General features: G+C 43.1%; 1 protein-coding gene across 4 annotated transcripts in view; it reads left to right on the top strand.

Moving 5' to 3' along the window:
* SNX10 (sorting nexin 10) overlaps nucleotides 1–12,007 on the top strand; it is a 42,039-nt gene extending 30,032 nt beyond the window's left edge. For all 4 annotated transcript variants that reach the window (XM_035129286.3, XM_035129287.3, XM_088653368.1 and 1 more), the window contains 2 exons: nucleotides 9,291–9,503; nucleotides 9,933–12,007. In XM_035129286.3, the coding sequence (XP_034985177.1) occupies nucleotides 9,291–9,503; nucleotides 9,933–10,020 (301 nt within the window). In that variant the 3' untranslated portion in view covers nucleotides 10,021–12,007. The remainder of the gene's footprint in view (nucleotides 1–9,290; nucleotides 9,504–9,932) is intronic.
* Nucleotides 12,008–15,830: the final 3,823 nt, after the last annotated feature.

The raw sequence follows: 15,830 nt of genomic DNA, 5'->3' as shown, positions 1-15,830 counted from the left end.
TAACCCCCTGTCCCCTCCACACCTTTAGCTTCTGTCCTGTCCCTTAAAGCTTCCCATAATTTTTCTTCACTGCAGTGAGATTACCTAGGAAAGATCCAGTGAGGGAGAGCCCTGATGTACTTACATTGCCTGCAGCTGCCATTTTTTACTGGCGCAGAGGACTCGTATTCATAAGCAGGATTTATAACGTCTGGGAGGAACAGCTAGGATTATAGCTCCTGTTACAGTGTTTATACAAGCATTCCCTTCCATCCTGTGGCCACATAAACATCAGCGCGCTGATCGTCTGATGGAGGATCCGCCTTGGGGCGTCGCGAACTGGAAAGGCTGGGGAATCCCCCATCTGTGCAATGCGTAGTGAGGGGTGTGGAATCCTGTATTTATGTTCCTTGGCTCGTGGAGTGAACAGAAAGATGGAGGACGAGGGAGTTGCATTGTGTAATGGAGCATAATGCATAAAGAAAGGATTTCCCTGCCTTTCCAAGGTGCAAATTCCCTAGAAAGGGAAGAAATGCTCAAAATAGACATACCGATTTTCACCCAGAGATGTAAGAGAACTACTACAGCCAACAGGAAAATTGAAAACTTGTTCCTAAATTAGAATTAAGAAGCCTCACTCACATAAGAATAGCCTCTGAATGGCATATAACAATTTCCTGTTCACAAGCCATTTCTCCGCCCACAAAACACTTCTTTTCAGGGTCAACTGAGGGCCACAAAATGCCCCTGGATTCCCCCGAGGGGCCATCAGTTGCTCACCCCTAGAAATATGCACAAGACTGAACAGCGTTAGGGATACCTGTATTCGTGAGACAACTGTGCAGACTGGTTTTTCTGCAGTGAATATAGCTTTAAATTATTTTGCGGGGTTGGATCAAATGTTTCCACGGTTGAGGTTTGCGGGCTTGTGGAGCTTGCTTGCCAAAGTCCCCTGGCTCCAATCCCTGCCCCCTGCCTGGATCCCTGAGGATACAGAAGAACTAAATGGGTTGAGAGGCAGCTCCTTCTGTTTCAGAGGAGCTAAAGGTGTTCAGAGGCCTGGCGAGTGGAATCTTGAGGAAAGGGACAGAGCATCTCCCGCAACATTGGGCATGCTCCGTTCTCCTCCTTTGAAAATCTAAACCAGAGGCTGGGTTTTTATTAAAGTGAACGAGCAGGCGCCCCCAATTAATTAATTTTTGCACACAGGCTTTTCGTCTCTCTCTGCAGAGCCAGCGCAGCACCAACATAAATAAAACGGTCTGCAGCTTTTATAAAAATAGCCATGCTGTTTCGGTGCCAAGAAGCTGCTTATAGTCTGAATCTCTGGAAACGGAGGAGGGCAGCGGAAAAGCCGCCTAGGGTTCGAGTTCCAACTTTCTGTGGGGCTCCCCCCCCCCAAACTGCATCTGAGGAGAGTGAGAGGTTCCTGACTAGAATGTAGACCAAACCATAAGTCCAGAATCGCCCCCCCCCCAGCCCAAATGTTTGTTGATAGTGTCTGGCTTGGATGGTACATCTACCCTCCTTGAACAGATGCGCAGTCTATGAACCCCCCCCCCCAAAAAAAACAAATTTCTGTACACACACACAGAGAGAGAGAGAGAGAGAGAGAGAGGGAGAGAGAGGGAGAGGGAGAGGGAGAGAGGGAGACTAGGAGGCTCAATGGTGCCCCTCTGGAGGTTTCACCTGGGGCAAAAAGAAAAGCCGGCTAGCCCCGCCCCCCCAATGGCGCTGCCCCTTGCTGGGAATGGCAACAGGTTTTTGTTTTTTTAATATACTGGATTTTCTGCAGAAAGGGTGAGTGAGTCTGCATAACATTGTGGGTTGTGGAATGTGTGCTGGAATTTAACGCCCACAACATCATGGGGACAGGGCCGGGTTTAGGTTTGATGAGGCCCTAAGCTACTGAAGGTAATGGGGCCCTTTATATGTCCAGCTGTCCTGTGTCAACAACAAATTCTCGCTGTTTTTTGTGTTGAATATATGCCATATGGTAATCATATAGGTATCTTGGGAGCCCACACAACACAAAACACTGTTGCTGTATGCACTGGTGGAGGAAGAGGAGTGCGGGGGGGGGCACGGCAGCACAATTCCAGTGGGGTTCCATCGTAGCTGCCCCCCAGCCCGCGCTGCCCCCATAACACGTTCTCCGCCTCCAGAACATGCGCCAGCCCCGTCCCTGCCTGCTTTCCGCCCCCCGGAACTGGCTGTATGTAGGTTTTGTTTTGTTTTTTATCTTATATTTTGGAAATGTGCATCCAGTTTTTTTCCCCTTTAAACTTTTTTTGGGGCCCCCAAGCTATAGCTTATTTAGCTTATATGTAAATCTGGTACTGCATGGGGATACTGTTTCATACATTGGGGTCCTGCAGCAGAACCCCTCTGCAAAACCCCCTTTCTTGTATTTCTTTCTTGCTATTAACCACCTTAGGGTAAATATTTTGGATTTTAAAACAAAAATGGCAGTGAACCAAATTCTACCCTAAACTATAAGGATGGCTATTTTTTTTTCTTTTCTTTTCCATGAGATAGCTACTGTACTAGAGAATGTATTTGTAAATGCAACAAAATGAAGGAGGGGTTTTCCAATGTCGCAACAAAAATGTCAAAGCCACAGGAAGCAATTAAGATATTATGTGAACAAGCGAACAGAAACAAAACCTACCGTGGGCAATAACAAACAAGGTACACACTGTGTACAAGACACCGAAATTATCCAAACAGTACACTCCAGATAGGAAACAAATCAATTCTCCAATAAATATGGAATGAAACTAGCTTCATGCTTTGCCAACCAATGTTGAGAGTATGTATGGAGAATGGCAGCTAAGAACCCCGTATTCTTAGAGCACGAGACCCTTAATCTTAGGGTTGTGGGTTCAAAAACCACGCAGGGCAGAAGATTCCTGCATCGCAGGGGGTTGGACTAGATGACACTTGTGGGTCCCTTCCAACTCTACAGTTCTAGGATTGCCTCAATTCTCTAGAAGAATTTCTCTCTCTCTTTCCAGGTAGTGTCAGTTCAATGGACCCTGAAAACATACATGTAATTTGTATGCTACCTTTTTATTACGCATGGAAAGCTCATTTCAGTTTTCAATTTTATTTTGTTTAAAATATTCTTTTATTATTATTTTTTTGCATGGTGTTTTTTTTTTTGGTAAACTTTTCTGTAGTCTCTGTTTCACGAAGATTCCTGCTGAAACATCAATGTGTGTGCATTCAATAGAGGGCACCAGAACACAGGCTGTGTTTGCTTGTTTCTGCGGTCTTGTTTCTCCCCCTCCTCAGCCGCTCCCTCCCTTCCGCTGCCTTCCCAATATAATATGATGTAAATGGGCTGAGTAAATTTGTTGAAAACAAAATCAGAGTGTTAACCTTCTGCACACATGCAGGCCTGCATCTGTCACTATATTGGGTTACAGAAGATACAGGAAATCTTTAGTTAGGATTAAGTTGCGCTGCTCAGCCATATGCTCTCCTCCATCAGAACAGTGTGTAATATACCTAATAAAATCATGTTGAAAAGAACCAGATTTTGGCCTCTGTCCAAACAAGACCAACCACATGTTTTGCCTTTATTAAAACATACTTGTTTTTAGCTCGGAGAGGAGAAATTTATTCTGATTTGCGCGTCCTGAGCCCTCTGCGGATGGTCTAAAAGCAAACATTGCGGAGATTATTTTATGCCCAAACTGTTCTTTGGAGCAGCTAAAATGTGGGTTTAGGTTCCTGTTCCAGCAGAGATTAGGATCTTCAAAAGCCTCTTTGCATGCAAATGCTCCAGGCTTCATGTGAGTCGGGATCTTGACCCACAAATATAAGAAGCAACAGAGAGTGCCTCTGAGCATGCACAGACTGGTCTTCCCTTCCACCACTAGGTAGGGAAGAGTGCGGCCACTAAGCAGGCCTCAGGCCCTTCATGGGTCCGTACAGGTGTGTACGCAAATGTGAAATCTGTAATACCCTTTGATTGTATCCCACTTTAATAAGCGCGTTGAAGCCTCACATAAATCAAACTCCCAACTATTAGTTCTTCTGTAAATTCAGGTGCTCTGCAGGTGTTGCCATTTTGGATTTGGCTGGTAACATCAAACTGCGGTGTGAAAATTTAGCCCTCCTTCTCCCTGTCCTGTCTCTTGCCCTGAGATGTTTTCCTTGAAAGATACCCCGCTCCCATCAGCCAGGTTAAAAAAAAAAAGGTAAAGGACCCCTGGACAGTTGAGTCCAGTCAAAGGCAACTATGGGCTGTAGCGCTCATCTCGCTTTCAGGCCGAGGGAGCTGGTGTTTGTCCACAGACAGCTTTCCGGGTCATGGGGCCAGCATGACTAAACCGCTTCTGGCGCAACAGGACACCGTGTTGGAAACCAGAGTGCACAGAAACACCATTTACCTTCCCGCCAGAGCGATACCTAGTTATCTACTTGCACTGGCATGCTTTTGAACTGCTAGGTTGGCAGGAGCTGGGACAGAACATTGGGAGCTCACCCTGTCGTGGTGATTTGAACCGCCGACCTTCTGATTGGCAAGCCCAAGAGGCTCAGTGGTTTAGACCACAGTTTAGACAACCCCCTTTGTGCTGAAAGAATGTAGAAGGAGAATGACTGCCTTGGCTGTCCCTGCTAACCCTCACTGCTGATATAAAGGGTGGTCATTTCTCCCACCTTGTATGCATGCCAAAGGGGATATGTATAGAGACCCTCCAGGCAAAGGGGAGGCCCTGAATGGGCCTAGATCTCCCCTCAGATGTGCCTATGGTAGCATGCATGCAGAACCCCTTCTCGCATGTGCTGTGTTCCCCTCAGGTACAAGGCAGGGAAGCAAGACATTTACAGCTACATGTAGTTAGTTCTACAGTAAGCCTGAAACTTAGAAACTTAGAATTGTAGAGTTGGAAGGGACCCGAGCGTCATCTAGTCCAACCCCCTGCAATCCAGGAATATTTCACCCAATGTGGGGCTCGAACCCACTAGGGCTGGGCATCATATATTGCCCCAAAACTGGTTTGAAGTCTATACTGTGATACCGGTTTTCATAATTTTTGACCTGTACATCGCAAATCATTATGTGTGTGTGTGTGTGTGCGCGCGCGCACCTACTAAGCAGAAATCGCAATGCGGGGGAAAACTCTGAAGCCAGCCAGTGCCTCTACATACCTCCATCCTAAATTCAGACATTGTGATATACAGTGGAACGTCTACTCATGTACGGAATCCGTTCTGGAGGTCCGTTTGTGAGTCGATCCGGTTCGCTGGTAGAAGCGCCATTCTGTGCATGAACAGACAGTAGAAGCTGCTTCCGCAAATCACAGCAGACCTGGTATTTACCTCTGGGTTTGCCGTGGTCGTGAGTCGAATTGTTCGTGAGTAGGGGTAAGTCGAGGTTCCACTGTATCGGTATATCATGATGTTTAGCTGGTGATATATCACAATGTTGAAAACCAGATACAGTGGTACCTCTGGTTACGAACTTAATTCGTTCCGGAGGTCCGTTCTTAACCTGAAACTGTTCTTAACCTGAGGTACCACTTTAGCTAATGGGGCCTCCCGCTGCCGCCACATGATTTCTGTTCCCATCCTGAGGTAAAGTTCTTAACCCGAGGTACTACATCTGGGTTAGCGGAGTCTGTCACCTGAAGCGTCTGTAACCCGAGGTACCACTGTATCGCCCAGCTCTAGAACCCGTGACCCTGAGATTAAGAGTCCGATGCTTTACCGACTGAGCTATCCCAGCATTTAACGTGCACATTCAGATTTATGCGCTTGGCAATAATAATAAAAATGGGGCACAGGAATCTAGGGGAAAAAGACTTTGGCAATCCTTCCCATCATTGCACCCAAGGTCTTTTAAGGTGATTTTGACATTAGGCACGATTCCCAGAACATAACCCCCAGGGCTTACCATACATTTTAACTAGTAGACTCTCTTAATGCAAAAGATGTCAGAGCCCCACGGGTTCATTTCATAATAAAAAGCTTGGGGGAAAGATGATTTTAGGGCATGTGGGTGAACAAAACCCATATTTCAGTTCACAGGTTGACGCAGCATCGACATGTTTGCATCGCCAAATTCCTGTACCTGTTGTTTAAGGAGCATCTTTCTGATTTATTATTTCTGGTACCTTCACTTCTTTCATAACCTCCAGATGGCACTATTAAGCAGAAAAGAGAATAACTGTAAAATAACGAGCCTAATGCAAAAATAAATAAATAAATTGGAAATTGAATTATAGCTATTGGGGTAGGGGCAGGGAGTGAGGAGGGGGAAGAAGGTAGCCTTGAGGTGCTGACTAACCTGTGCTTTTATCACTTTTGTTTGCTGTTCCCAAGTGTTAGGTTACCAGCAAGGTAATAACAGGGCTTCGTTGGTTCAAGGCTTAGCAGAATTGCCCTGGACACGAAATAAAGCTAAAATGAATTTCTGTCCAATATCATTGGCATTAGTGCTCATTACTTTTGTGGCGCAACGCCTCAAACCATCAAAAATCAATTTTAAAGATTACCGATTATTTTATAAAGAAAATAAAATACATTTCAAACAGCAACGAAGCAGTAACACAGTATACTCTCATGAACAGTTACTCAGGCTTTAGTTGGGTGGCAAAATCCAATTTTTGACATTATTACAAAAAACCCGGCTGAGAACTGAATTGTATGCGTGCATGCTGTATTCAAAAGTCTTTTTTTGTTACAGAACTCTGAATTTAAAAATAGGGATGTCAGTATGTTGTTTTAAAAAATCCTATGTTCTTTCTGATCTTGCAACAAATTTAGAAAGCAAGCACTGATGATATTTTCCTTTTATAAAAACAAACCAACCAATGCTACTGCTTTTTGTGTGAATTATAGAAGCTACTGAAAGCATCAAGAAAGGTTTCTGAGTAAAGATTAAGACCTACTGAGTTCGATGGAAGAATTGAGCAAGCCGGTCCCTTTCTTCCATGTAAAATGCTTAGCTTTGGCTACAATTTGATCCGTTGTTTATTAACAGAATTCAGTATATCGCATGGCTTTTAGATGTTTTGGAGTTAAGAAAAGTCATTCGTACGCTATATACTATTTATGTATTTCATTTATACCTCACATTTTATCCAAGAAGCTCAAGTTTGTGTATGTGGTTCTCCCCCTTGTCATTTATCCTCAACAACCCTATGAGTAGTCTAGACTGAGCCAACGACTGGCCCCAAGGTCACCCAGTGAGTTTCATGGCTGAGTGAGGATTTGAACCCGGGTCTCCTAGGCCTAATCCAGGGGTCAGCAAACTTTTTCAGTAGGGGGCCGGTCCACTGTCCCTCAGACCTTGTGGGGGGCCGGACTATATTTTGAAAAAAAAATAGTGAACGAATTCCTATGCCCCACAATGCATTTTAAATAAAAGGACACATTCTGCTCATGTAAAAACATGCTGATTCCCGGACCATCTGCGGGCCAGATTTAGAAGGTGATTGGGCTGCATCTGGCCTCCGGGCCTTAGTTTGGGGACCCCTGGCCTAATCCAACACTAACCACTGCACCTCATAGCAAGTGGGGTATTTGGAGATTTGCTGTTGTTTGGATAGTTGCGGGTAGAAAAAGGCTACTCCACTCACCATTAGGAGGGTAACAGCAAGCCAGAGAATATTTGCTTAATTCTTCGTATCTCCCCTGCCTCGTTGCAGTTGGAAGTGCTCAGTAAGATGTGTGGCATATTGATGGCCGAAGGTATAGTTGCACTCTGAGCAGACCCATTGAAAACAATGGACTTCAAGTCATCCGTGACTTTTAAGCTCGGCCATTTCCATGGATCTACGGTTGACTATAAGCATCCTCTTCAGTTGCATTCCTAACTCCACTTACCTGTGGGTAAGCCCCAGTGAATTCAGTAGGCCTTCCGAGAAGACATAGTTAGGATTGTGTTGTACGCAGGATTTCGCCGCAGGGCAATAAACCCCAATCCATTGGTGCTCATGGACAGCTGATGTATATGCAGGCATTCTTAACCTGTCTGAATGCAGTATTTGAAATCTACGGCACTCAGAGTGGGGTGGGAGGCCATCCCCTTTCTTTTCAGATAAATATATATAGCCACCCCTGTTTTGTTTCAGGTAGACATAACTGATTTTGGCTTAACCATCTCATTTCCTTTTATTCACCTGACACTGGAACCATCCCACTTCCTTCTTTGATCTTCATAATAATTAATACTTAATTAATTATAATTAATACTCCAGATTTCCAGGCCTAGCCTATTTATTGACTCGCTAGGCTTTTGATCAAGACGCATTATACTGTATCAAGCACCGGACCCTTATGAGTGAAGATTTTAATGACATCGTCTAGTTTTAATGGCCAAATGACACTTGAGACAATCAGAATGTGCTTTTATGCTAACCTTCGGTAGGGCAGGCTTTAGCTGAACGAATGATCCCTTAGAGAAAATTGTTTACTTTGATTGGTTTCAGAATTGAAAGTTTTTTTTGGGGGGGGGGGCTAGATACTATGAACTATTTATTAAAACAGCTAAGCTTATCTGTGTAGTATTTTAAGGACCCAATTCTCCAGTTACTGGGAGCAGACCACTTGCATTTTTAAAAATGTTTTGCAAAAACCAGATTAGTTCTGCCAGGGAGAGGGAGGGGGAGAATGTTGTTACTGTTTAATACAGTTTGTGCTAATTGCACATTTAGTTGAATTAAACATTTTGTGCAGAATTGAATGTTTTTTATTTTAAATGTGTGCGTTGCAATTATATTTTTTAAAAAATCACTAAAATGTAAGGTTCCCTTGCTCCAGTTTCCACAAATTACTTTATCAACCTGTGTAACAGTAGATAATAATTGCACATGGCATTCAATTTGTACATATCTTTAAAATACATATTTTTTGCATTTGCGCATTAGATGATTTCTGTTTTACAGAGGCATTTGAAGGTCCAGATCTTACAGCGCCTTATACTTAGTAATGTTTTTGATATGCGTACAAAGTAACTGATTCTGAACCAGTTTCCACAGTACTATGCTATTTCAGCCCTTTCACCCCAGCCAAAAAAGTAATTGATCCACATGGTAGTAGCAGATGGTTAAATGGAAAAAAATGCCCTTGGAATTATTCTTATAACAGATGTTCAAAACTATTAGTGCCATGCTTTTATTCACCTAAAAGTCCAAATAATTTATTTTAAAAAAGCACACATCCAACTATGCCAACATATATACTGGATTCAAAACTGTATTGGAAGTTAAGTTTTAAATATTTTTAAAAGGAAGACAATGTTGAAAAAATGATCTTGGAAGGTGGTTCATTTTTTCTCTTTATTTTCTTTAAAGGATTCTGCAGAATCCTCTACTGCTTTCAGACAGTAGACTTCACCTCTTTGTACAAACCCAGCTGAACCCAGAAGACATTGAGGCATGTGTATCTGGACACACGAAATATTCCGTTGCAGACGCAATCCACGAGTTTGCCTGTTTGAAACGACGGTTTCCTGTAGAAGACGAAGAGAGGAAAAAGGAGAATTATGCAGATTCCGATTCCGAAAGGTTACTTCCTTACATTTTGCTAAACATGCACATATGATAATAAACACAGTTCACTTTTGTTGTTGTTGATGCAATGCTAAGATAATGAAAAAATTAATTGACTGAGATTTTATTGAGCTGTGACAGCTCATCATAGAAGTCTTCACATACACCTCCACACTGAATTAATGAATGCAGTAGAAATTCAATTATCTGCATTCTGATTATGTGAATTTCATTTAGTCAGACTTGAATTATTCGCGTTTAAATTATCTCGCTAAAAAAATATCCAACTGCACTCCAAATGGCTAATTAAAAGTCCAAATTTCCTGTCTCTCTTTTGTGACTGGGGATAATTAAAGTTCTCCTCTGTTACTCAGGCTTTGAGTGTGTTGTGAAAACCAATTTCCTCTCTCTTCTTTCTCTCCCTCCCCCTTTTTTTCTCTGCAGTTCATCCTCAGGGCTTGGACACAGCAGTGATGATAACATTTCCCATGGATGTAAAGGAAGCACAGACAGAGTTCCTGAAGAACCCTGAAATATCATTTATGTGTTGCCATCACTCAAATGACAGATACACTTCTTCTATCTTGGTTGAGAGTTACACATGACATAGACAGACCATGCACCCAACTTTGAAGGGATGTCTTTTCTCAGTTTTCAAAACAGCCTGTTCATTTGCTAGGTATGCATTTTGTAGCCTTTGTTATATTGAACGATACACATTCTGTCTGCACCACAACACCTAAATCAATGAGATTTCTTAATGTGATAACTGTGGGGTTCACTGTAAAGGAAAGGAAAGGGGTGGGGGTGGGGAGGCCCTGGAATATCAACATTCTGGGAATCCACAAAAGATATTTCCATTTGGCATTTTAAATGGTGATACTGTGGTGGTCTTTCTACGGTGGTGTTGACGACATAACTCTCTTGCAACGCAGAAAATCAAAACGCCATTCAGTCATAAGGTAGCGGAGGAGTAAGTGACCAAATGGGTTTTCTGAAAAGTATGTTTCGTTATTAAGCGTTCACCTTGAAAGGGAACGCTTGGGTACAATGCTATATGGCCAGTTACAGGCCATGAATTAAATAGGCTTAACAGTGCAGTTCTGTATATGTCTACTCAAAAGTAAGCCACTTTGAGTTGAGTTAGGCTTACTGCCAGGCTGCAATCTACTTGGCAGTAAACCCCAGTTGAGACATATATAGTATTGTGCTGTAATCCTGCCTAACTGTAGCAACAGGTCTTACTTTTTGTGTGTGTGGCTAAGAAACACATGTCTTGTGAAGAGGCCTATCATTAAAAAACCCTGTGCTGTTACATGGAGATATATATATATATATATACACACACACACACACACACACACACACACACACACACACACACACCATTTTAAAGTGAATGTTCTTGCAGGAGGTTGAAGGAAGGGAACACATTAACCGGCGAGTAACAGAAATAAACTTCTGGATGAAAGCTTACTGTATCACTGCAGATGTTTAAAGTATCTAGCTTGGCAGTGCCATGAATTAATTTGTGTATGTTTTGACAGCCCCACTATAACCACTGGCACTTCATCCAAAATTACATTTATTAGGAAATAAGTTGCGTTCAAATCTAGTAAGGCTGAAATCCTGTTCCTAGGTACCTGGGAGGAAACCTCCCTGAACTCAGTGACCCTTACTTCCGAGTAGTCAGGAATAGGATTGCATTGCAGTTGTGTTTTAAGGGTCAGGGTGAGTTTGGGGGATAGGAATGGGGAGGACAGATAACTGCCACGAGCCAATGATTTTTGTGTGCATGTGATGTCAGCATTTGCACTTCATTAAGTGTCTTGCAGATAATATTTTTGTTGAACTGTACAAAAATATCCAGGGGCTCAAATCACTGAAAGGGAGCTAGCAGCAAGATACATATTTCGGCTACTGTTGGAAAATAATAATAATAATTTGCGCCATTAAATATGCAGTGATTGGAATTGTTGCTGGGAAAAAAGCAACAGACATCAAATAGGAAAACTGCAGCAGTGACTAAAATGAACTGGAAAAAAGGACATTGTTTACTTTTTAAAATGACATCGCTGTGCTCATTACTGTTAATTTGAAGCAATTTGTGCACTTTAGATTTAGTAGTCTGCAAAGATACCAAGCCTAAAAACCTCTCAACATTGATGTGATTGTACTTACTTGATATTTTGTCAATCGATAGTTGATATTTAGTTATTTCAGCCTGAGCATCATTTCAGAATTTATTCAGTCTCGAGTTTGGGATTTGTTATGGTCAGAGTGTTGTTTGCTTTATCACACATTGCACAAATTTACATTTTGTATTGTTACTGTGTATTATTTGCTTCCTATACCTTGGACAGCTGCCTTTCACACTGTAACTGTGATTTTCTTTTCTTTTTTGTACACCAAATATTAGTGTAATATTTAAATGCTGACTCTTCTGTCTTCTACCTTTTTAATATGTGTAGAAAATGTTTGTATTTTGTCACATTTCAAAATAAAACATCCTGTAAGTATTTTATTATTTTATTCTTTATTTAAATGCAGGGTGCTGACTTGCTTCAGGCTAACATTTGTGGTGTGTTAATGATGAGATTTACTATAATATTTTGTTTTCTAAACATATATCATTAACATTCCCCTCTTTTAATGTCAATTAATTCCCAGCTTTTAATTTTTTTAATGCTTTCCCTTTTTGTGTACATTCAAAAAATAAAGGAGAAAGAAATGTTATATTTCCAAAGTTTATATTTATCTATTATTTCATGCAGGCTAACAACTCTTAAAATATTTTTGTTCTTTGTTGGTATCTATTGGTAGTAGGAGCAAGATGTTTTTATTATTTAAAAAAAGATTTACACTTTTTTGCATGACACACAACACCTTACAAAAAAATTTTTGCAACAACTTGGTATTTGGAACAACTCAGCTTTTGCAGGAAACAAGAAACAATACACATTTTTTTTCATTTTAATTAAACAGTTTAGGGTCTTTCCACACACACACACAAAATTAAATTTATGCGTAAAGCACTTCTTTTTTTAAAGTACTCAACTCCTTTGCTTCCTGGTAGTTATAAAAACATTAACAAAAGTGTTTTCCTTCATAGGAAACTAAGTGTTTTCACTCATAAAAGGAATTCTTGCTTAGCAATGCATCCAACTTGGCTTAAATTGTAAAGTGTCCCAATAGTTTAGTTTCTTTTTAGCAAAGGCTAAAAATCCAGACTTACAAGAAATAAATCTGCATTTATAAAATACCATATTGGTTTTCTCTCCTCCTTTTGAGTACATTGCACATATAAAAACAATTCTATACACCCTCCACCATTTATTTGAAAACCTTCAGAAGTGCTACTACTGCTTCTGTATATTATATTTTGTGCACTTTCTTTCTCTCTTGCATATTAGTTTGATACAAACCGCAAAGAATTGGACAGAATAGTTGATTTTGCCATTTCCCTTTAAAATGGCTTCGCTCCGGTACAGCAAATATCAGATACAGTACAAAACTATAAATAGGGCAGCGAGGGGAGGGTTAGAGAGGGTAAACACCGAGAGGGAAAGTATCCTTCTGAGAGGGTCTCGAACTTCCCAAAAGCAAAGTAACCCTTTCCCTGCTGGACTCCTGCGACTTCGAAACCCAGGCGCGCATCGACAAACCCAACTTTCTCAAGTATTCTCTCCATCGCAGCGCTTTTCCAATAACTTTTCTTTCCTTCTCACGGATTAGTTCCTCCTCCTCCTCCTCCTCTCCTCCTCCTCCAAGCGGATTAAAAATAAAAATAAAGATGGGACAGTTGACTTTCTTAGCAACACCCCCGAGTTGATTTCCAGCCCACCTTCCCAGTTCCCACCGCCTAACTTTTTGTTGCTGTTAAGGCATACAAACCCGCACGGGAAAAAAAAATATCTTTACTAACCATCTGCCCGAGGAGCCAAACGAGGACTGCCTTAGTTCTCAACAAGCCTCTCCATCCCGCACCCCACCCCAAAGTCTTTGCTCTCCTCTGGGCACCACCTGGAGTAACAAGATTGCTGATTCCTTACCTCCAAGGGCCTCGATCCACTCTTCCATCCCCCGCCTCCCCCTTCCAACCCACATGGTTGGACCTTTTTTCCCTCTCTCTTTTTTAAACCCCCCCCCCCCGCAGCAGCAGCAGCAAATGCTGCGCACTGAAGTGCGGGCGTGTGCAGGGCGTCTGCTGAGCAGCAACAGCAGCGCGCGCGCCCCCGCTCCCCTCCCGGGGACGCTGCTGCTGCGTTCCGCGCGCCCTCCATGTGCCCAAGCGCCGCCGGAGGCTGGTTGTCGGGGAGGGAGACGGGGGGGGGGAGAGAGGAGCCGGCCGGCCTTGATCCCGTAACCCATAGCAACGGGCCAAATAAAAGACTAGGAGGGGAGGGAGGGGGAGAAGACGGGAGAGAGTCAAGCCTCGCCTAGCGCATCCACCGAGCCGGCAGATCAAAACACCAACCGATTATTTTGCTTATTGTTTTGATTTTCCGGCTCCGATGTTCCATAGCATGCAGATTATAGCGTTTACAGACGCGCGCGCACACAATGTAAGCACGCAAATGAAAATAAATATCGCGCGCTATATGATGTTTGCGTGTTATATGTACAGTGCTTTCCCCCCCTGAAAGAATGTTTAGGGGTACTCTCATTTTCCTACTGGTATTGAAATACTGAGCCTCAATGAGGCCAAACTTAGATTCACAAAATGCTTAGGGGTATGCGGCCCCCCAGGGAAAAAAAGCACTGTAATATGTATATACGGACACATGCATGCATATACATTGATACATAATAGCGTGCACGCAGACACATAAAGAAATATACATACCGGTATACATAGATATACTGTGTACAGACATACATGCATAGGAATATACCTACATATGTATAGTGTGTGTTCTCTATATATGTATAAGCATGTATGTCTAGACACATAAACACACACCCATGTATAGTGTGTGCATGCTGTATGTATGCACACACACTCATCTATGCACACGTGTACGTGCGGATGCGGAAAGAGAGGAAGAAATTAGGAGTACGGACAAGTCGACAAACAAGACCTTAAAATGTCACCACTGCAAAAACACATAGAAACACATATGTACACACATATATATATATGAGCTCGGGGGACGTTTTTGCAAGAAGCAGCCATGCGATGTTAAAGCTTTCTCTCTCTGCGCTTGTCTGGCCTCCTGATTTCTTTCTCTCCCATCTGTCCCTCCCGCGCTCCATTTGCATGAAAAGATAAACACAGAAGGGGCTGGGAAACGTTAGGCAAATAGGCTGCTGCCGCCGCCGCTGCAGGGCGGGGGGCGAGGAGGACGCCAGGCCCCGGCGCCGCGGGGAGGGCCGCCTTTGTTATGCAAGCGGCCTCCCTCCCCGGCTGCCGGCTGTCGCGGCTGCGCGTCCAGAGCCAGGTTGTCCGGTGACTCTGGGCAAGAAGGGTCACCGGAGCTGGGAGGGGGCTCTGTTGTCTGCTAGGCTCTGTGCTGCGAGAAGGAGCTCGAGAAGAAAAGGAATCGCAGGGATGGGGAGGTGGAATAGAGGCAGGAGAAGGAGAAGGAGGAGAAGGAGGAGAAGGAGGAGAAGGAGGAGAAGGAGGAGAAGGAGAAGAAGAGGAAGAGGAAGAGGAAGAGGAAGAGGAAGAGGAAGAGGAAGAAGAAGAAGAAGAAGAAGAAGAAGAAGAAGAAGAAGAAGAAGAAGAAGAAGAAGAAGAAGAAGAAGAAGAAGAAGAAGACCCCTTGAAAAGGAGAAAGAGCCCGTTTTAAAGCTGCCTGCCTGGTCAAAAGTTTACAACTTGGGGAAAACCCTGCACTGTAGCCCACACATTCCACATTTGGTTGGAGCCAAGCAGCAAAGGCCTATAGCTTTCATAGGGTCACCAACTGTATAATTGGATTATTCACAGCTAGATTATTCTGAAGGGGGTGGGCTGTTTGTTCACTAGGCCTTGAATGTCCCAGGGTAAGCTTCGCCCTTTAGCAAGAAAGCACATGAGAGAGAGAACTTCCTTCACGGATTTTTCAATTGGCCCAGAATTGGCACTCTGTTTTTGCACAGCACTTTTAGGTGCACAGAATCCCTTGCAAACTTTTCAGTTTGTCTCTCTGATGGCGCTGTCAGATGTTGCCCATTTCGCAGATGGGAGAGTTGAGAGGCTGAAATCTCCAAGGCGGAGTCTCATTTTTGTCTGGAAGTCACATTGCCTGATCTTGCAAGCCTGAGCAATAAATGTCAGATGCATGGCAACTTGGCAATGGCTACCTGGGGACTGGTGAAAATGCACACTGTACGTGCTCAGGGGCATCACATATGTTC

The sequence above is a fragment of the Zootoca vivipara genome, chromosome 11 (genome assembly GCF_965207765.1).
Source record: "Zootoca vivipara chromosome 11, rZooViv2.hap1.1, whole genome shotgun sequence".
In the NCBI taxonomy this organism is placed as follows: Eukaryota; Metazoa; Chordata; class Lepidosauria; order Squamata; family Lacertidae; genus Zootoca; species Zootoca vivipara.
This window is presented reverse-complemented; position numbering and strand designations above follow the sequence as displayed.